The sequence below is a fragment of the Melanerpes formicivorus genome, unplaced genomic scaffold (assembly GCF_026170545.1).
Source record: "Melanerpes formicivorus ecotype bairdi unplaced genomic scaffold, bMelFor1.0.p_v2 SCAF_16, whole genome shotgun sequence".
Classification (NCBI taxonomy): domain Eukaryota; kingdom Metazoa; phylum Chordata; class Aves; order Piciformes; family Picidae; genus Melanerpes; species Melanerpes formicivorus.
Window position 1 is genome coordinate 5,750,409 of NW_027142368.1, and position 23,413 is coordinate 5,773,821.

General features: G+C 40.4%; 1 protein-coding gene across 3 annotated transcripts in view; it reads right to left on the reverse strand.

The window, feature by feature from the left end:
* Positions 1-6,449: 6,449 nt before the first annotated feature.
* WT1 (WT1 transcription factor) overlaps positions 6,450-23,413 on the reverse strand; it is a 33,090-nt gene continuing 16,126 nt past the window's right edge. For 2 of the 3 annotated variants that reach the window (XM_068147862.1, XM_068147861.1), the window contains exons 5-9: positions 19,267-19,369; positions 17,606-17,756; positions 11,580-11,669; positions 9,858-9,950; positions 6,450-7,098 (exon numbers count right to left, since the gene is read on the reverse strand). In XM_068147862.1, coding sequence (XP_068003963.1) covers positions 6,977-7,098; positions 9,858-9,950; positions 11,580-11,669; positions 17,606-17,756; positions 19,267-19,369 — 559 coding nt within the window. In that variant the 3' untranslated portion in view covers positions 6,450-6,976. The remainder of the gene's footprint in view (positions 7,099-9,857; positions 9,951-11,579; positions 11,670-17,605; positions 17,757-19,266; positions 19,370-23,413) is intronic. The other variant, XM_068147863.1, reaches the window with a different exon arrangement.

Below are 23,413 nucleotides of genomic sequence, written 5' to 3' on the forward strand. Positions count from 1 at the left end.
TTTGGCAGTCTGGGGCATGGTACAGAATTGACACAAGTGTTTGGACTCTGCCTGCAGCAGACACTAAGAATTTACACAGCTTAAAATTATTAGATGGTGGTAGCTTGTTTGTGCTGTGTGATGACCTTCAGTATTGCAATCTGCAGCTCATCCTCCCCAGACTAACTTCACAAAGCAGCAGCCTGTAGCAAGACACACTGGAGTCCTGCAGCTAGGAGCAGAGCGAGGAAGCAGCTCAGTCATAAGACAGTTTCATTCATTACACAACACTACCAAAAACCAAGTTGAGATTTGTGTTTTGGATGGTCCAGTGGCCGTTCATCAGGGCAATCCAAATCCTGCTGCCATGTGACCTTTCCTTTCTTTGATTCTCTGTTAATTTTTCCTCCCAATACCATAAACATGCATCTTGCCACTTCTCAGGTAATAAGCAGTGAGTAATTCACAGGACCCCCCTTTTCAGAGCATGAAGCACCATCCTGGGCAGCCTCAAGGACAGTAGGAGCTTAGCCTTTAAAGACTGTCCCAGACAAACAGGTTTTTCAAACTCTAAAGGTCAGTAGCTGCTACCCAGATCCACTGCTGTAACTACATCAACAGCACACCACAATACCAAGCTACTGAACGGTATTTTGAGCTGTGTTATGTGGCAGCCTTCAGCTCTGACTGATGCTTCCTGAGTCTTGCACCTTTCTGCTGCAAGTTAGGAAACTCCTCCAGCTGCAGCAGCTTGGCTGCATTGGATTCCCAGAAAGGCAGCTGTCCTGAAAGCAAGCAAAAACCTCCTGAGCCGTCTAGTGGCTGAGAGTGCACTCGCTCTCCTGCTCTAAATGCAGGTCTTTGTTGGGCTGCAGCGCCTGCCATACCGTAGATAAACCCCCCTTTATTTGCCTTTACAATGTACCTTTGCTGTGCAGCTAGACCAATAGCTTAACCCAAAAGCCTCCATGATAACAGTTAAAAATATCAGAGACCTTCCCGGGAGGAAACATGAAGCAGATGTGATTATTGTAGGAGCAGAGTACATGCAGGAGGACACAGCCTTTCCCAAGAAACTTTGAGGCAGAGTTTTTTCTGGGCAGTGAGGTTACTTTTTTTTCCCTTTTTTTTCTTTCTCTTGGTAGTTGTGTGTTTCAACATCTCATCCAAATGAATGGGAGTTCTGAGGCATGACTCAGATGAGAAAGAGCCATAAAAAGAAACAGCCTGAGAATAAGCATGGTTGTATTTCTCCGCTCCAAACAAAGGTGTCTCAGTGCCCTGGGGAGTTTTGGGATGCTCTTGCACCTTAAAAGTTTTTTGATGCTGAAGAAGGGCAGCTAGTTTTATATTAGATTTGTCTGGTCATTCAAGTCAGGAGGATCAACCAGGTATCTCCATTATTGCTGAGCCTATTTTTGCAGATTAAGATCTTAATTCTGTCAGAGTTCATCAGACACTAACAAGCCTGTTTCTCATTAAAAAAAGTGATGCTCTTAAATGATATTTATACCTATGGCAGAGGCATTTAGTTATCAGGAACTGAAAATGTTACCTGGGACTACACATTCTCATTCAAGGTTTTCAGTGCCTCTGAACACTTGTCTTTTGAAGCCTTATCTATGACTTACAAGCTCTTCAGGGCAGTCTTCCTGCTACTCAGTGTTCCTACAGCACCTAGCACAAGATCTGTCCATGTTATGTGTGCATTCTAGGAGAATACCTGCTTTCAAGGCCATCCTCACTACTCAGACCCCTTGGAGGCATCAAAGGCAACTTTTTTAGCTGGCATTTGTGTTTGGATTGCAACCTAGAAAACAGAACTCCACCTTACTTAAAGTATCCATACTGGTCTTGGTTCCCTCACCACCATTATTTAACAACCTTACTGTGCTGGTGGAACCACACCTTCTTGTCAGTGCAGAGATGGTCAAACTGAGTACTTTAAAATAGGCTTCATGGAGCTGCTGTTTGAAGCTACAGAAGCTCTGTCAGCTTTGTTTATGAGAATTGACACAGGCTGTGCTGACACCATGAAAGCATGCAAAGCTTCATACAAGCAGAGAAGAACATAACCCTTTTATGCTTTGCCTTTGCCTCATTTGCATCATATTCTAGCCAATCCTGTTCTTTCCTACAGTCTTCCATGGGAAAAAAAATAAAAAGGGCATTCTTTCTCTGGTTTTGCTATTGGTGTCTCTTCCTGTGCTTTGTGTTGCTTAACTTGCAGCAGGCCGTGCTCATCAGGTAGAATTTCTTCAAAAACCTGGTTTTAAGCAAGTCTGTCAGGGCACCCCTCTGGTGAAATCAAGGTCAGCACTTGGGGCCAGTGTACTGAGAGCACATCCATTCCTACTGCCAGGCTCATCTCCCTTGCAAATTGTTTGGCAGTTTCCCTTTGTGGCTCATAGGACGCAGCCAACAGCCCTGGTAAGTCTCCCCCAAACACCAAGAGCTGCCCTGCTGAGCAACTGGGGATCAGAGCACTCTCTGAGGCTTTTGGCCCACCGTGCCTGTCCTCCAGGTTTATCTCAACTCTACCCCCAGTTTTGTCACTGTATCCTTCAATCCCCTCTCTCCCCATAAAAGTGTCTAGCTGTCTCTTAAACTCACTTTACCATTTGCTTCTTTGACCTCACTTGGCAACTTATCCTTGTGTTTATTATTTGAGGTGGAATAGTTCTGGCTACATTCCTGGTTTTACTCTTAATTGTCTAATTTTTAGGATGGTGTCAGTGGAGTTGGGATTTGGGTTGGACTTTTTTTAACTTGTCACTGTTGTGACCAGGTCTTCTGTTTCACTATGCTCCTTTCTGTCATCAGGACTTCCTATAGCTAAAAGAATCCTAATGAATATTTTATTGGATCTTTCCAAATATTGCATCTGGGCTTTCTTCTTCATTAGTGCCATTCTGAACTGCCTTTAATTACCTTTTTGTTAATTGGAGAGGAGGCACTGGTAAGGAGAATTTTCCCCAACTAAAAGCTGAGTGCTTCTCCCTGCGTGTACTTGCCCCAAGGCAAAGGCACAAATAGGGCTCAAACAGAACTTTTTCATATCCTCTGGCAGCATAGCTCTGCTAATGGTTGCCTTCATTTATCCACATCACGCTAAGTCCAGGCAGCCCTGAGGTGTGTGTCTGCAGGCACCTCCTCAGAGCCACTTGATCCACTCCAGAGTTTTTTGGGCTTTTGGACAAAGTGCTGGCAGCAGCTTGCTTACCATATCAGATCTGCTGTCAGGTCACATTGATGGTGTAGAATGACTGCATATGACAGAGTGTTCCCTGTGCTTGTCTGGGGAAAGGGATGGAAGAAGAAACATTGGTTTAAGGCACCCACCTGGATGTTCAGGAACTGTTCCCAGTTGCAGTAAGGTTAGTTGGTGGAGCGGTGAAATTAATCCTAGTGACATCCTGAAACACATAGGCCTGGTTGGAGTGGTTTCTAAAAATGAACTCACCTAACCCCCAATGGAAAGAGCAGGAAAGCAGGAAAGAGTTACTTCCTTGTAAATGCCCCCTTTCCCTTACAGGAATCAGTACATGTCCGAAAGATGGACAACCTTCAGGTTGGCTGCCTAATTGCATCAAGAGAACACCTTTGTACCTCCTATTGGGTCAGTACAGTTTGCACCCTTAGGAATATGACATGCACCAGCAGAGGTTACAACTCAGGCACGTAACCCCTCATGTTTTCCCAAAGCAAAGGGACACTTGGCTGGATTCACCTACCTTGAAAAAAATTGGTGTAAGTGAACCCTTGAATCCCAGCTGACACCATCAGAAAAAGATGACATTTCCTTTCCTACCCAAAAGGTCTGTGCATCATGAAGTGACAAGAAAACATAGAAATGTTATCTATATAATTAACATTCTCCATTCTAGAGGACTATGGAAGCTGCAGGACAGGAATAGTGTGCCAGCCAGAGTAAGATATTAACCATCAGCCAAAGTAACATCTGTCACTATTTTCAGTTTAAGAACAGAGGGCAGAGGCACAAAAGATTTGCTCAATTAATCGTGGGATTGAAAATTTTCCAGAGAGCTAAGGATACTTGTAAGATATAATAGAGTGCAGCCCCCTCATCCTTCATATGGAGGTCAAGCTCACAGAAACTCAGCCTGCTGAGCAGTTTCTGCTTGCTGCAAAATGAGGAATTGCACACTGCAAGAACCAGCATCTGGGGGCTGCTTCTGAGAAATTCCTGTAGTAAAGCACTTCAATAAAGGTGGCTTACCTTGCTGATGGAATCCTGAAAAGAGGGAAATGAAAATGAGAGACATAAAATGCCTCTCATGACAAAGACTAAAATAACCTGGGGGGGCAGGGGGGGAGAGAGAGAGGAATAGTCTTGTAAGCATTTACCACCATCCTCACTGCACACGGTGGGTTGGAGATGTAATGGTCATCAAACAGCAGCAGCAAGTACCTTCATTGAAAAAGTGGCAACAGCAAAAACAAAAGGACACTCTCTGTCGCTCATCAACCCACACTTCACTTTTTGTAGCCATCTACCATTATTATGTGGCAGGCGATTCACTACTCAGCAAACCCCTGGCTGTAGTTATTTACAGGTCACTGGAAGTCTGGCCTGTGCTGCAGTGCAGTTTTGGTTGTATTTCACAGGAGATATTTTTATTTGTGTTTGACTAATGCAGGCACAACTGGAGGCCGATTTTTCTCCTTCTTTTGGCTTTTAGCATAAACACTCCTGGCAGCTCTCTATTTTGGGTGCAGACTGGAAAACAGATTGTTTTGCAGATGCAAAAGACTGAGGGGTAAATCAGAGGACGTCGTTATTGCAACTGATCTTTTCTCCGGAGAAAGCAGCAGTTGCTTTGTGTTTTCATTCCACACACTTTTATACACACCGTTCACTCCAAATAGCTGATGTTTGCCACGCTTGTTATGAGTTTCTCCAGAGAGATGCCGTCTTTTGGCAGCAAAAGATAAAGTTGACTGATACAAATGAGTCACAGTACCCCAACAGTAATTAACAGTGATGCAATACCCATGCGAAAAAGAAGACTTGAAGAATTAACTGTTGAGCTTTCTCGACGATGCAGCTGCACTTTGAGAGAGAAAGCTCAACCCATCATAGAACTCCATTGTGTACATTAGAGAAAAAAGCTTGGCAAGATACATTAAAGATTTTTGCTAAAGAGATACAAATATTTTGCAAGGTCAAAGGGCCTTGAGGCAGGCTGTACTTCCTTCCAAAGAAAAAGTAGGCAGCATAACAAAGAAACAGTAATATATTTTTATCTTCATTTTCACACTTCATCATCTAAGAAAGACTGTCTTTTTCAACCTGCTGAACCGATTTAAGCCACTCCAACTCTGAGTTAACTTTTACTTACAAGTCAGTCTATGACACCCTAATCTAAGAAGTTATCTGTGCTTATGGTTTCGGCGCAGTTCTACAGAGGGCCAGTGCTGCTATTTATAAACTGGATTTCACTCTTCTGCAGTGCTCCTATACAAATCTTAGGGGCTGAAAGAAAAGGACTAGCTCGGCAAGAAGATGAACGGTTGAAACAACCACTTTACAGCACAATATGAAACTCGACACTGTTTTCTGCTGCCAGTATGATTCCCAAGTGAGATGGATAAATTGTGGTCAAGACCTGGACAGGTTAACTAGTGGTCATCAGTGCTGGTGGTACCTTTATATACAACAAAAAAAAAAAAAGATACTATTGGACAGGGCATTTGAAATTTAATACCAGACATGAAACAAGACATCTGTTGGACTCTCGTGTGTTTCTCTTTGAATGGGCTTTAATTGAAAGCTCAGTGAAAAATGCAGGTTACATTCTTAGTGTTATCAATAGTTTGTAACAGCAACAACATCAGAACAGTGATGCATCTAGTATTTATACACGTTCTAATTTTAGATGTCTAAGAGCAATACATTATCAGATATATATATACACACAATTTCAAGCAATTCAAAGTAAATAATAAACCCCTCCTCCCAAAACCCTGAAACAATATATTTCCTTACACTAATAATGTCTTTCTTTTTTTTGTCTTTTTTTTTTTCCCACATATACTTGACAAAGAGTCTTTTTAAGTTACTTATCTTAAGAGTAATCTGTTAATGGAGATCCTGGACCAGCCCCATTAAAAGTTCAGTTTTAAGTTTATACAGCTTGCTAGCCACATAACCAGTGTGGCTTTACATTGTAAACAAATCCCATATGTCTACAATGATTGGAATTAGTTTTGTGTAAAGGAGATCTATGCATCTCGTGATAGAATAAATTTAAAACAATACATTAAAAAAAGAGAGAGAGAGAGAGAGAGAGAGGAAAGGAGTTAATTGACAAACAAAACAGCTTTGGGGGTCAACTATGTGATTACTTTAAAAACAAGTTAACTTAATGGTAAGATTGTTATTTTCTGTACAGAGAGGCTCTGGTTCGACTAGCTTTAGCTAATGTAGAAATACATCCTTTTTAAAAAGGTTTGGTTTGTGATATTCAAAACAGGAGCTTCCCACTTTAAAAGCTTGCCTTCTGGCAGTATGACTACAGAGTTTACCAAAAGTATCTCAGGTGATTGTTTCCTCTCATTTTGTGAGTTTAGTTGTGCCAGCATTTGGAAACCTCAGCGTACGTACAGATGAAGCAAGCAAAGAACTTGCCTTCAAGCAGGGAGGAATCTCCCTACCCACTGCAGGATATAAAATGGTACAACAATTTGTACCTTCAAAAACCTCAGGTGAAAATTAACCCAGAAAGTTTACTGGGTTAAAGACAGACTTACTTTTTAACACAATTACAGATAAAAATCTCTTGAACTCATGGAATAAGAAATTTGAATATTGAAATGGAAGACAAGGCCGAGCAGAATCCTACAGTTTAGTTAACTTGTGTCAAATGGGATGCGAAGACAGCTGCAGCTTTCTGACAGAGGTGATCGAAGATGGCTGATAAAGTTTGCAGTAACTCATAAGGTCCCATCTGGTTTATTCACTTGTTTGAACTGTCTAAAGGGCCAACTGCAGTTTAGTCATGTTCCTCTGGTGCATGTTGTGATGACGAACTAATTCATCAGACCTGGCAAATTTTTTTTGACAGCTGGGCCACCGGCAACTGAAAGGCTTTTCACCTGTTAACAAAACACCCTGTTATTAACTGGGTACACAGCTCGCCTGAGACACTGCTATTTGTTTTCTTTCTGCAGGGTTATGAGGAGTTAGGCACAACCCCTGTCAAGAGAAAAGGCATCCCGGGCTGTCCCGAGCGGGGGTGGGAGTGCCCTCAGTTCCTGTTCACATCAGCACTCAGTGCTGTCCCACATCTCCCTCAGCTGATGTTTAACAACAGCCACAGAACACTTTGCAGCACTTCATTCCTGGAGACAGGCCCTTACAGAACACTGTGTTGCCATGTCCATGCCACTCTCAGCTCTTGAACAAACTAGTTCAAAAGTCACTCTAGCATAAAACAAGCTTCAGTCACACCTTGGACTGTGGTGCAGGCATACTGTCAGTCACTGTAAAAATTGTCAGTGACTATTTAGAGTTTGAGCTCAAGTCAAGGAGAGTTTTTCCAGCTAGTCCAATGAGTTTTGACTGAAGTTCTTTGAAGCTAATGAGTGTGAATGAATATAGTAGAAGCAACAGAGTTTAGCATAAAGTCTGCTGAGCCAGACTAAAAGTTTCCCACTACTGTCTAAGGTAGCTTCACATCTATGGGAGATGTTTAAGGCTCAAAGTATTCAGTATTTTTCTAATGTTCCCATGAGGACAACATTCACTAAAAATGGCCTCAAGTAAAGCACATTCAATTGTAGCAGAAAATGCCATCACCTTTTAACAGTTTATTCTGGTCTCTTGATTTTCTACAACGTTTAAGTGGAATTTCAGGCTGTGTTTCTGATGCCACAGGAATGCTGATGGAATGCTTTTATTAGCTCAGAGCAGTGCCTGGTGACTCATGTTTCTTTTAGAACTTCAGTTTGCTTTTTTCTCCCCCAAAAATAAATGCCATATTTTAAAGTAGGTTCAACTCTGGGACTGGGCTCTTCAGCGCTGTCTACACACCTTGTGCTCTCCAACTCATGACACACTGGGGTGGTACAAGCTCTCCTAGAAGTCTTCTCCTCTTCCCACTTTGTGTACTTCACAAATATTCACATTAAGGATCTGGGATTAGCATAAAGGTGGAAATCACCTGTGCTTTGCTTCATCAAGATTTAACATGGAGCAAGTTAACTTGAGCTAAGTGTTTTCTTGCAAAATATAGGGGGCACAACAAAGAGGAATGAAAGCACAGGGCAAGATAGAGATGAAAACCCCACCCACCCACCACTCATGCTCATTCCCCTCAGGATATTTTACCATCCAGGGAGCATGATACATCCAAAACTGCTGACAGGAGCATTACCACAGCATGCACCTGGGCTGCAGCTTGCACAAAGCTCTGTGCTATGAGCTATCAGTGCTCAAGCAAGGCTGCTTTCAGCCATGAGTGCACGTGGGCTTGAAGCACATGGAGCAAGCGAGAATTAGAACTGGGGGATGAGAACAGCAAGATCTTCACTGATGTTACTGAAAGTCTTGAACTGGCAGATCAGTTTGCAGTGAAATTTGATGGGCAATGTAGTTTATTCCAGCTTGCTAGTACGTACAACTGCTTGCTATTTTGTCTCTACCAGAATGTTACTTCTTGCTGATCAATAAAACATCTTTCTTCATGCAAATGCACACAGACCCAGGCCTTGAAACTCATCACAAGACTATGGGGAGAACTCAGGAACACAGCCATGCCCTTTACCATTTGTAGTTTGCACATGCAGATATGACCCTTACTTGAAGCATTCATTTGGCCAGTGCCACAGAAAATATCACTGCTCTCAGGTGAATCATTTCCTCCATTAAAATTTCTCTTCTATTTTTTTAAAGTCTTAAATATGTGGATTTATTGTCCAGAGGGAAAAAAGTGTCCTTAGGAGGGAGAAAAAGATTCTCAGGCTTCTTGTCCATCTGTACAGAGACTGAACTTAAAAAGATTAAGACCATGTAGAAAACACTGTGACATCTAATAACATGTCAAAGTGCTCAGTGAACAATTGTTTGGTAGAAATACTGCATACATAGTGGAACAGACAATGATAGTTCATAGGAGTTATTCTAGAACATAAAATTAAAATAGAGAGGTTGATGCAGTTGCTCCTTTAATGCTGTTTACACTTACGTGAGGGCAAAGTAGACTAAAATGGCCTCCTATTTTCCCCCCTCCCCTGTATTTATGTGAAATATTATGGTTTCTACAAAAAGAAATAATCCTTGAATATTTGAGTAAGCTTTTACTTTAGTGTCTGTCAGTGTGAGTTTGCAAAAGGCACTGCTTTTATCTTCTGGAGAGATTACAGTACAAGCAGCAACAGCAAGAGCTTTGCTGTGCTATCCTGCATTAGGCTCAACTGACACTTAGGAGAAGCATGAGTAGGCAGAATACTTTAGATTACAGACCTTCAGCTCAAGCTAGAATTAAAATTTCTATCTTGTAGGGGTTTTTTTCAGTAAAGGCAGTTGATCATCTTGACATTTGTGGGCTGAGACTGTGATGTTCATTTCACAATATCTGACAAAACGCATTTTGCCAAGCTGAAATTTCTGTAAACCTGAAGAAAGTGTAGTTTCCAAAATCACCTAAAATCCCTTTGTGAAAAGTGACTATGATAGTTGGGGAATGCAGTCAACTGAAAAAATCAGCATACTCTGAAATTCCTTGTGTTGTTTTGAATATTTAACTCCCAGCCAAGAGACTTTCTAATCATGTAATTTACAACAACATTAATCTAAAGTTTAAAACAAACAAACAAACAAAAAGAAATATAAATGTGAAGAAAAGTTTACGCACTTGTTTTACCTGTATGAGTCCTGGTATGAGTCTTCAGATGATCAGATCTGGAGAACTTTCTCTGACAGGTTTTACACTGGAAGGGCTTCACACCTGAAAAGACAAAATACACTCATTCTTATATCCCAGCACCTTTTGGAAGGGTGGATAAATTCCGCTACTTCTGTATTTCTCAAAAGCCTGGGTTTGTTTGTACTAGTTACTGTAACTGCTCCTCCCAGCCTACACATTACAGAAAGTCATTAATCAGGTTACCATCTGCTCAAAACCTCCTCATCTGAGGTTTGGGTCTGAAGCATCCAAAAAGCACCATCATGAACACCCACTTACACTGTTGGGCTAAGGAGGATCTGCAATCGTTGTTAATTCTCATGCTTTGCACCATTAGCACCATGTAAGAGCAAATATGACCAAAGAAGAACAGAAGTACAGAGGTATGTTTCTACCTACTTCCAATAAGCTTAACTTACCCTACACTTCTACTGCTTGCTTCAGATGCTGCACAGAAATCTTGGAGACTGCTTACCACAGATATGTTCTAGCATACAGTTGCTAAAAATGTATCAGCCCCCAGCTTTCAGAGACACTTCCTACATCTCTTAATAATGCCATTTAAATAGGCTAGAAAATCCTTAGAAGGAAAGGCAGTAGGCAGAAACCCACCACCCAGCAGTGTGTCAGATACAGGAGACTCAGATGCAATTCCTTGTTGTGATTTCTCCAGAGGAGTGTCCTCAAGCCCTTACTCATACTCCATGCAAAGTGGCCTCATGTTTCTACTCCAGCCAGAAGGTTGGAGTCATCAACATCTTCTCTTCTGTGACTTTGAGAAGGGCAGCTGTCTTCCCTGTAAGCCTATCTAGATCTCCAAGATCTCCTGAAATGCAGAAACTTGATGTCTTGGTGCATGCACAAAATCAGCTTGCTGAATTTCGACTGAACTCACAAAGAGTTTTGGTTTTCTCAGAACATTTCTCCCAGTAAATGATTCATTGAGAAAGGAGCACAAGTCTAGCTAGGACCCCGAGATCTAGCAGGACTACTGCTGCCTCCTCTGCTGTACATGAACACTTTCCAGGCTGTCTGTGCAGTCCAAGCAGCCAGCTCTGCGACATTTCTCTCTCTAGTGAGTTGACACTACCACACTCTCCCTGGTGCTCCTAGAACCCTTCTTTAGTTGGCAGAATTAAAAAAAGGCTCAAATCTAATCTTAAGTGGTTTGCTGAATTACAGACTCAAGGATAATAACTGGTGTGGCCTTTTCTTCTCCATGTCTGCTTTCCACATACAAGTGCACAGTAATTCCATCAGCCTTCCAGGTTATGCATGTGCAGCATCCAGCCGTTAGTACTGCCACACAAACACTGGAATACCAACAGTAGTGTTTTTCAGGTTACTCATTGGCAACTTTTTCCTTGCAGAACTGTTTTGTTTTTAAAGATAACATAATCCCTACATTGGAGGTCTGGTGTAGAGCAAACACAGTTCCATTAAGAGAGTAGTTGCAAAAGGATGGCAGCAGGATGAAAGTATCACCTATACAAACACAGGAGGGCTGAAATGCCAATGAACCTTGCTAGAGCAAATGTCAAGAACTTGGCACTATGGGTATTGAGTATGAGCAGACACAACATCAGAAAAACAGGTTAGAAATAGACTTTGGGCATCTAAATTCATATACAAAGATGAATTGTAATGAATAGGGATGTGCTGTCAACAAACCTGTGTGTCGTCTTTGGTGTCGTTTGAGTTGGTCTGAACGAGAAAATCTTCGTTCACAGTCCTTAAAATCACACTGATAAGGTTTTTCACCTGTAAGGGACAAAAGGTTTATCAGAAAATGTGACCAAATGAGGGAACATGTCACCTAGAATCAGAAGGTGAAGCATGTTACACAAACACACTTAGGCCTCTCTCCTGTCTGAAGCACTCTGGTGATACATCAGGACTCATTTGCTAGAAAACCCTACAACTACAACTCTGTTGGAATCAGCAGGGAAAGGCTGGCATAACTCTACTGCATTGACAGTGATATTGCTTAGTCTGAAAAAAATAGCCCATCAGGTGAGAACAACCCAAAAAAAAAAATTCAGCTTACATGACTTATTTTTTATTGTTTTCTGCTGGAAAAGAACCGAAATCTCTTATTCTATATTCCTCTGAAAACCACAGTAAGACTTTTCCACCTGTTTCAGTAACACATTAGTTGTACAAGGAAAGATAGTTTGCTCTAAATTGTTTTTTAAGCAAAAACTGAACAAATTACATCCATGTAGGTGACTGAACAAATTTCAACCACAGAAGAATACATATTATTCCCCAAAACACACATGATGTTTCCTTTATAAAGCACCATTAAACAGAACTTCTCATGTAGCTGCCACCTCCCACTGATGAATTACTGCAAAGCCCCAAGTAAATACAAATTCTGCCGCCACCCTCTGTACAGGTCAGCAGAGATCCTCAGGATGGTTGTTTTGGTTTTTTGTTCCCCTGGGATAAAAAGTGACATTCTGACTTTTAAAAAAAATTAAATCCCTACAAGCTCCTGTCTCAAATGAACATGAGTTTTGATGCAAGAACTTCACCAACCACACAAGCATGTGAAAAGAAACGCAGCAACTGAGCTTGAAGGAAGAGGGAGACACTACGGACATATAGGATACAACAGTTGGTGAAATTCAGCCAGCACAAAAGAAGTATTTTAAATCCTTATGCTGTTACAGGAGGAGCTGTATGACCTTTCAGATCTGATTCACATCTAGACCAAGACCCCTTTGCACAACACTGAAATCCTGCAAAAGCCTCGGATATTATTACATGTATGCTGGTTACAGTGCCAGAACCCTGCACAGAGCCCTCAGCACAAGAAGTAATGGAACATCTCTCATGCAAAGCTGGGAGTTTTTATCTGGAAGGTACACACCACACCAGATGGGACCTGCTTTGTCTAGAGTGGAACGCTAAGATGTAAAACAAAGGTCCAGTAGGAAGGATGTAAAGAAAAACATCAGCTGAAGTGGACAGAAGGTTTAATTTCTCTGAGTACCTTTTTAAACTTATCACTTTCATAAATCACAAATGCAAGTGTCTGCATTTCTGATATTACTGTGATGGGGAAATGTATTCTGAGAAGACCACTGCAAACCATTTCAGTTTAAAGCAGAAGCATTCTGATCCAGGTACACCCTCTGAGAAGCATATTAAGAAGAGCATTCCCAATTCATACAGATGTGTCTTAGATCAAAATTTCATGGAAGCGACTAAATCTGCAAGAAAAAGCTAACTTCCTGTGACAGTCACCCAAAGGAGTTACTGATTCACGAACCTAGGTGTGGACAATTTCCATGTCTGCTGTGCTTAATTTATTAGCAGAAGGGATTAAAGTTGCCACAGGTGTTTGAAATAGTTCCGTACACTTTGACCGCAAGGACTCCCTGGGGGGTGCCTGCTTTTCAGAAACCACTTAGTTCCAAGGAATTCAGCCCTTTGGCAGATTTAAGAGGGGGAATGTCAGCAGAGCAGAATGCAGTGACAGGATGATTGTCTGCTAATTGCAATATAAATGCAGATGGCTAAGGAGGCATTTGAATAAAACAGTATGGTGGGTCTGATAGTATGCATGTGAAAGTATTTCTCTGAATATCTTGAAATGTAATTTGGATTAAATTAAGGATTAATTCAACCAGTGTATATATTAAAGGAATCAGTCCAAGACTGGATAGATAGGATGACACTGTGCAGAAAACAAAAAGCAAGCAAACAAAAAGAGGCAAAATATTTGGACAGAAATCCTAATTTTCCTTTTCTTCTACATCTTCCACATCAGGCAAGCAAAATGTCCACTAAAGCCAGCTGTCACCTACCTGTTAACTCCCATAAATTTCATCAAACAGGATGACAGAAACCTCTCAGATTAGAAAAAGGTCTGTAGGTACCTCATTAAATCACAATATCAAGAAGGGTTAGAGCAGTGTCTAGTTTCCCCAGGCCTATTAAAGCCTCTCTAGTAAAAGGCTAAAGTATCTTACTGTATGAAAAATAACCCACAATGCTGTCACCTTCCTATGTGACCCCATACAATTTCAAATCAAAACAGGAGGTGAAGATGAAACTTCGCCAATCCTTCCACTTGTGACTCAGAGGCTTCCATGGCTGTTTACATTTCATCCCTGAGAGGGCACACAAAGAAAGACTAAACTTAGTACGTAATGAAATAGTGAAGATCAGAGAGGACTGAGGGAACAGCAATTCTTTAGCATCTGGGAAAAACATTTAGAAAAACTAAAGCTCAGCAACCACAGAACAAGTAGGAATAAGCCTTTGCATGCATTGCAATAAATGCTTCTAGTAAAATCAACTCACTTTCTCAAACATAGTTAAACTAGAGGAATAATGCACATTTTCTCTGGAGCAAACTCATTTGCCCAAATGCATGGGAAAATGGGAATTCCTGCTGCTGTAGGAATAGAGTGCTGCAAGGGCAGAAGTCCACTGCTAACAAGAAAACATGATGAGAGAAGGCTGATCTTGAAAGCAGAGAATCTGAAGGTTTGTCTGTACCCCCTTCATCAATTTAAACCCTTTTCCTTGTGTTGCCACTTAATCAAATGAGTACAACCCCATAATCATAACTTTACCTTGCAAATACAATATTTTTCTATTCAATATAATTTGCTTTAGCAAACTTAGATAAAAATGTATGTTTCTATTTAGGAGGGAGCCTAAGATTCCTGTCACCTTAGAGTTCAGGTGTGAGGTGTTATGACCGGTTTGAAACCAATCTTTAAATACATAACTATCCTTATTTTATGCCATAGAAATGGAAGCCTAAAAGCAGTCAATGGCAGGGTGAAGCTAAAGGTCCATTCAGCCCAGCAGTGTCTCACCATGGCCCACCACAGATGCCTGCAGGAAAGCAGAAGATTGCAAGGGTGCAGCATTAGTTCCTCTGGACACTCTCCTAGTATCCAGCAGTCCATGAGTCAGTTGCTTTCTGAGCCAAAGGTGGCTGTGTGTCTAACACATATCAATGGAGATGCTTTCCATTAACTTGTCCAGTTGTTTCCTGGACCCATGTAAGCTTTCTGCTTCCACAGTGTTTTACAGAGTAGTATTCCACAGCTTAAGTATGAAAGTCAATATTTCAAAACAGCATTAATGACAGAGTGCTATCCTGGAAGTTACCACCCTGAGCTCTTAAGGGGAGAATCTCTGCAGGCATAACTACACCCATTCACCAGTTTATCATCTCTGTATATAGAAGACATACATCTGGCTTTCAAACTGGTGTATTGATGAGCTGCACTAAGGACTGGAAGGCATTTAGCAGCACATAGTGGAAAATTAGTTGCTTTTGTCAAGGCAAAGAAATCATTATTAGATGGTTTGCATAAAATTCATTATTAGACTGCATTACTTAAACCCTCTATAGTCTCAGAAATTCACCACGGGGAGCTGAATCCTTTATCACATACAGGACAACCTTCCTGATTTAGCTTCTCATACTTCACTGTACAAATGCATGCATCCCTGGCAAACAGGCAGAGGATATTTTTTCTGCAAAGATGCTCAGTTTTCTGTTAGGATAAACCCAGTTTCTCCAGTGCATGGCACAGAACCCAGAGGGTCTCTGACAAGAATGTTGATGTTTCCACCATAAATGAAATTTATAGAGGTCTAGACACCAATTTGTTTCTGCAAAGAAGGCTCTGAAGTCTAACACAGGATGACAACTCACATTAATTGTTGTATTGTTGGAAAGTTATATGAATTTTTGCATTTCTTTTCAGGGGTCTATCTGCTGCAGCAAAATACACCAAGATAAGAAAAAAGCTTTTTTGGCTGTACATGTTTCAATAACAGCATTGTTCACAATGGATAAGCTGTCTTGGAGGGTACAAAATGTTAACGTACTTTCAACTAAGGCTGTGTTGAAACATTGGTAAAAACTGATTACAGAATCCAGTTTTATGTTTCAGGGCCCTACTTCCTTTTACAATAGTGCAACCAGTGAAGAATGGAAGATCTGATGAGCCAGTCCTCTGTAAGTATCTATTGTAGAAAGGAAAATAATAATCAAGAGCCGACATTATTCTGCAAAGATACTATCTGCAGGTTCAATATTGGATATATGTAACAGCTTGTTTTCAAATCATAAGTTGATAATTTAAAGCATTGACCTACCACTACAGTAAGAAAGAGCTTAAAACCCATGAGTTCAGAACTAGAACTACCTTAAAGGAGAAGAAAAAAGCCTGCCAGTCCCTCACTCCTAAAACTGAATGCAAGCTTCTTAAACAATTACCAGCAGTGCACCAACCCCTGCTTCCTCTCTTTAGCTGCAACCAATCTCAAAAGCTTACATGGTCTTATCAATGGCAGTATTGGTATCAGCAGAAACAAGCTTGGGGAGCTTTTATGGAAAGCATCTTCAAAGGTTTGTGAAATAAAGAAGTTTTGTTGTAAACATATCAAAATATAGTAGCAGAAAACCTAGGCCCACCTGCACAGAAGAGGTAATGGGGGGGTGGGGGAGTCCATTATTGCAGAAATCAAAGGAGGATAAAGGGACATGCAGGACTACAAAGACAATGGGAGGAATCTCTCTAGGGATACTAGACAGCCACAGTCCTATTTCCTACATCATCTGGGACTCTTGTGGCTTTACATGCCTAGGTTATATGTGGTATAATGCTGGAAATCTTCTCTAGTTAAGGCCAAAAAAATGTATGTAAGCTGAAGTTCTTGTGATGAATCCAAAAATAACATCATGAAAGCCAAGCAACTAAATGGAATAAAACACAAGACCAAAACAAACAAATCATGACTGTTAAAATACAGAGTAATCACTTTAACTATGAAAGAAATAGTGACTCTAAGAAAAATCCAGAACTGTTTAGACATACTCAAGAAAAATATCACAATTAATGGATCCCAAAAGATCTCCAAATTTTCTTGTTTCCAATTTATTAGCAGAAAGTAGAACAGTATTTCTGTAGACCTTCAGCTCTAAAGACCAAATTCCAGTTACAGTCTAAATTATTTTGATTGTGCAATCTGAGCAACACTGAAGATTTCTACCTGAAAATATTGTGACTTGCCTATTCAGAAATTAAAAATTATTTGTAATGGTCATTCCTCACCTATAAATATTTTACACAATTAATTAGTGCCACCACGGGTTCTCCAAAAAGAGAAGTCTGCAACTGATTTTTTTGTTAAATGTTAGGCCATCTGCTAGGTCACAGCAGTAGGAGCTGCCTTTCTGCTGTGTGTTTCACCCTTTTGACCTACCATCATATCAATGGTGAGCTGAGTGCAGCATCCATATTTACAGATTATACCCACAGATCTCTAGATTAGCAGAAAAAGAATTGTCTAAATAGAAGTAGGAAGGCCATCAAAAACAAAGGCACAAGGAGCATAGCTAAAGGTGTATTGTACTTATGCATTTACAAAAAGACTAGGATCCACAGCCCTGAATGATGTCCTGTAACAGTAAGAGAGGGAGGTGATCTACTAGCTGTCAGCGCTGCTCTGCACTTTTCTTCACGAGATTCAGAGCCTTCTGCACCCAAAAGAGGGATTGCCCAGATGACAGAGCACATACATACTCATCTGACAGATCCTCGCTGCCCCTGACCTGGCAGATCATTTCTTGCACCTTTTGCTATTTTAAAATTGCCCTGCCCACTTTGCTGTGCAGTGCTGTAAGGTGATTTATACCCACCCAGGCTGACACTTACCAGTGTGCTTTCTGCTGTGCATCTGTAAATGGGACAACTTAAAGTATCTCTTGTTGCAGCCGGGGTAGGCACACATGAAGGGGCGTTTCTCGTTTGTCTCGCTTGCTGACCGGACAATAGTCGGAGCTACTCCCGGCACCCGTCGGACATCCTGCAACGACAGACTTGCTAATGCAACAGGTATCTTCTCAAGCTTTTACTTAACACATTCAAGCAATCAGAGGCACTTCTCCAGGACAAATAAATACTTCAATATATTCTACTGTAAACAGGCTATTTTATTTTATTTTACATTAATGGAGTACAGCCTTAGTATGCCTTAATCTGTTCTTTGCAGAGTATTAAAGTTATCTGAAGGTGAAATACCCTGAACTCTACCTATTACATTCTCTCACCAATATTTACATGCAAGATTTAGGACTACATTCTCACTTCATGTATAATCACTCAATGCTGGAAGAACAATCATTGGCATATAAAATAGTTTTAGGTTTATACCAGTGTAAGAGATAACAGATAAGAGCATCACCAGGGCAGCATTCCCCTCCTTATTTTAAATACTTACATGAAGTTAAAGGACAGGGAAATTAATGTACTAGGTTAATAGAAACTGGTAAAAAACAACCAAACAAAAACCAAACCAGACAGAATTACTCAAAAGACACAAAAAAAGACAAAAACAATACACAAAACAAAACTAAACAACAGAAACCAACAAAAAAGGAAAAAAATAATAGGTGGAGCTGGTGAATAGTTCAACCTTAATGCATTTTGGCCAGTGTCACAATGTTCCATTAAGGATGATCTTCTTCTTCTGGGATAATTAACTTCCTTAAACAATGTCAACTGCTAACTTTTATTCACTCAACAATAGCTGGCTCACCAGCACCAGCCTATTTCTGAGAGCTTGCCCCTAAATAATGACTTGTTAAACTATAGAGAAAAGAAAAGGAGAAAAGATGCTATCTGAAAACATTGATGTATGCTGACAACACAGAGCAACACAGAAGAGACAGATACTCTGTAATGACTTTGCCATCAGTTTTTAGAAGGTATATCTTTTACAGTGGTGTTTATTGATGATATGACTGTTTCAGAAAGGGAGGAAATTGACTCCCATGAATTCCTTCCAAATATTCACTAATTACTTAGTCATTAGGAAGCCATCACTTACTATATTTTGTTTTAAGGAAATATGTTTGAATTAGTAAATTTTCAGAAATTCATAAAAGCAAAATGTGATCTAACACTTCCTCATATACAGTTATCAGACATGGTCCATTGTAACCACAGAAGCTTCACACAGCCATAGTGACTGGAGCTAGAAGTTGGAAGCTGGCTCATTATATTTTCATAGAGTCATAGAATTGTTTTGGTTGGAAAAGACCTCTAAGATCATTGAGTCCAAGTGTTGATCACCCTGAGAAGCTGGTAATATATGCAGATATACTTTAGAAGGAAAAATAAACAATTTTAAATGTCTGTGTCAGAAAGAAATCTTTCATTATACTTCAGTGAAGTCAGGACATTTAAGTATTTCATGATGCCACAGGGAAACAGCAAAACAAGGGTGGGTTTAATAATATTGGTGAAGTAGCAAATGAACATTATAAACAGGCAGCAGTTTTACCTCCCTGTGAAGAATGCCCTGATATACTCACTTGTATGCCTCTAAAAACTCCATGGGTGTGTATTCTGTATTGGGCCCCACAGCTGTATAACATGGGAGCACTGTGGTTCTCGTTCTCATATCCTGCTGTATGGCTGTAAATAAAGAAGGGGATAATGGAAAAATGAAATATTTTTCAATATTCAGCTCCACATGAGAGGTTTCATTTCTTAAGTTGGTGATAACATACGTAGAGTTTGCTTTTAGAGACAACATATCCAAGTTCAAATGAAATTCATTGAAGGAAGCCTGTTCTACCTTTCTGTGGATCTGCTCCCACTGGAGCAACACACTGACTCCATACATACATCTAGCAGTATCCATTAAGACAGTCCAGTTAAAAAAAATAGTCATGATTTGAACTGTGATGTATTTCCACAAAGATTTTAGGTAAGAGGAAAAAATTCACATAGCAGCATAACTGTGTCATGTGCACATGTACACGTTATTTATCAGTTAAATGTGGGGCTGGCTATTGCTAATATCTTTTGGAATGAGCAAAATGCCTCAAGTTTCACATTAAGTGCAGTGGATTTTTGTCAGCACCTCATGACTCAGATATTACCAGATACTACCAAGAAAGTGATGACATTTATAAGAATAGCAGTCATGTACTCATAAACAGTGATTACAAATCAGTGTCCAAACTATTTATCCCACATATCAGCTTGCAAGATGCACTACAAATTAACCCTTTATAAAAATAAAACTGTTAAAAAAAAAAAAAGAGAGAAAACAAAACAGCCTATCCCTCTTAGGCACAAATGTTCAGCATTCCTCATGCAGCATCACTACAACAATTTTAAAGCTTTGCAGCACTAGTTGTGTTTTGAGGGTGTCACAACCACATGTTTTAACTATGTTCTTCAAAATCCTATGCTCTCCTGTCCAGAAGGTTTTTGCTGTGTTTCCTATTTGCAACCTTCTTAATGTCAAAATTATGTAAATAAACTGCAGGTTTGGGGTTTTATCTTTTATGTTAGTATGCACATTGCCACATAAAATAATATACACTGGCAATGGTAAATGTTCATGTTTTACACTTCACTAGAAATTAGAAAGCCCAGAACAAAGCCCAAGGGCACACAGCTAGGGACAAAGATGGATACATAGGATGTTATCCCAATCCTTGCCAAATGCTTGCAATAGCAATTTGAAGGGGTCCCTGAGGCCCAGACTCTCGTTTCACTGGTCCTTCCTTTCTCTCCACTCAAAGTTCATGTGCAGAGTAGAATTACAAGGAAGTTTTAAACCTCTTAAGTGATTTGCAGAACAGCCAGTGGAACTGGAACGCTGGAGAAGTTTGTGAACCTCACTAAACAGAAGGGGAGCAGTACTTGGGAACAGCTCTTACTGCAGCATTCCACATTATTCATCCCCAGAGCAGCTTTAAGACCTTGCCACCTGGCAGATGTTCCTTTAGATCAATTCCTTTGCTGTTTGAAATACTAGTTTCAAATCCTGGCCCCACCTGGCTAGCCAAATCATAGGCCACACCTTTCAGGCAACTGTGCTCAGCTTATTTCAGTTTTAAGTGGCAAACAGGTGATGATAATGAACTAAGTTATAGAGTGGCCACAAGGAAGTATCTCTGATCTTGTAGCTACATCTGCAATGATAAAGATACTGCTATCTGGTTTAAATGGATTCAACTCTTTTTGAATGTCCATCTAAACAGGGTCTCTTGTCTGCCCAGGGCCCTAATACAAGTAACAAACTACCTTTTGCTCTCATCACTAGCTCAGTTCAGGTTCCCTATCATCTTCAAATTTTCCTCTTTGTTTAAAGGCACAAGTCTAGAGATGGTACAAAAAAAAAACAAAAAGAAGTTGAAGAGCACCCAAGCCCTGGTGATACCTGTGTTGATCACAAATTAAACAGTGCATTTAAAAATCAAAATTAAATGAGAACTACCACTTATAGGAAGAAGTCCTGCAATTTAATCTATCGCTGATCTGTAACATAGCAGCAAATCAAGGGTAAATATGAACTTCAGCATTAGTCACCCTGAGTAACCATGTAACCTCTCATTCATGCCTGTGCTAGCAACCTCACACATTACAATAAACAAGAGACACAAAGTTAGATAAGAAAAATTCCCAGGAGAGAAACTTTAGAAGGAGAAACAGGAATACACAGTAAAAGCTTATACCATAAAACACAGCCTAACTTTCCTTCCAAATTCACGTGGTTTTCATCTTTCTGTGATAACCATTTTTGTAAAGACCAGTCAATTATGAAATAATTCCTCCCAGGAATAAGAAGCAGAACAAAAACCCTGTCTGTGCCCTAAGGAACGGCTCTATGAATGGGAGGTGTCCTCCAGATGATCTCCATCTCAATTTTTATTGCACAGTTGGGAAGCCTTCCTCAACATTCTGCCTTTTTCATATTTCCTCCCGTTATTTCTAGTTATACTTCACTAAAACCATACCTACAGCTGCAAAACCTTAGAGATTAAAACCTGTTTTCTGAGCCTCTTGAACCATAATATACTAAGTAATGAATAGCCATCTACTTAACCAGCTCCCTAGGAGGGACATTTTAATAATCAAGAACCCCAGCTCCCATTTTACATTGGGCACATTTCCATCGACACTGGCTGGTACTCAGCGTGGTCATATGGATGATGACAGCAAAATGGATCACTTGAAATTTCTTAGTTCATATATTATTTGTTCATTATGAAGCACTGTGGAATAATCTGGCCTTCAGGGAGAGAGAAATTCACAGGTGAATGTTCTTTCCAGTCAGTGCAGAAGGAGTTTTCCCAAATTATCCCTACACCACTGCTCTCTTGAACTTCAACCTTACTCTGCACCAATTGAAGCCTCATTGTGAGATGCAGTTAATATTTTTTGTTTTAATTCCAGCCTTTCTACTCAGTATGCTACAAAACCTGTACCACAGTTTGCACAACTAGCTTGTTTCATACTGCTGAAACTTGCATAGTAAAATAAAAGCACTGGTAGGACAACCAATATAAATCTCCCAAATACATTACTGAAACTCAGACACCTGCTTCACTGCATATGAGAGAGACTAATCAGATGCCATGCCCCATACATGGAACTGATGAATTCATACCTGCAAGACTCTAACTAAATGGAAATTTAATGGGGCAGGAGTTTCCTTAACTTTCATCTTTTCTAGTCAGGCACTCTCTGTTAACTAGGAAAAGAGACAATGCCTGATACACTTAGGCCACCAAATCTGAGATAATAGTAATGAAAAATTATCCTGATGGACTCTCAGGACTAGATAACAACCTGGATTTCCAACAAAGCACTTCAACGTGTACACTGTACACCCCAGATCCACTAGCAATGCATGCATTGTAAATTAAAATGATGCACTAGAGATGACATTATGCTGTTCAGATGGACAGTGATAATCCAGGGTAAGTAAACCTTGATACTTTGGAAGAGACAGGCTTCTGGGAGCAGGACCCACAAATTCTCCCCCAGCAGGATGGGCTGCTCAGGCAACACCACAGCAGCTTGGAGAACTGCCAAAGGAGCTGCTCACTGTCCCACTGCAAGTGCACTCCGAGCACAGCCGAGAAAGTGGCCAAAACTCCTATGCTGTGTCTTCCCCTGCTCCAGGGGGTCAGTAGCCCCCAGGAGAAATTCAGTTAAAGCTAGGGAGTAATCAGGGAGTGAACAGCTGAATTAACAAAGACAAAAAAAATAAAAGAAAAAAGGAAGAAAAAACAACAGGAAGGCTGAGAGTTCTAGTTAGGTGAGACACAAGACTGATCCCTCCACAAGTCTTACAAGGAGTCAAAAACTAAGCAAGCCCAGACTCCGCCAAACTGTCCCGCCAGGATCCAACAGAAATTTTTGAGCAAGGACTGAAGGATTTGGCTTCCCAGTCTAGTTCTGCCTTTACTTGTAAATATACAACTCCCTCAAACTTCAATGGGAACTGCACAAAGGCAGAATTGGATTATAAATATTTAGCATTTGAGTTAGTTCATGAAAAGAAGGACTCGGTGTATTTTGTTTTCTGGTTCTAGGCAGCCAGAAACAGATGTGGAAACACAGCCATAAAATGTAACTCTAGATAACTGTGAAACAAAGACTGATACTTAGGCAACATAAAACGCTAAGCAAGCGCCCTGTGTAGTGGAGCATTTA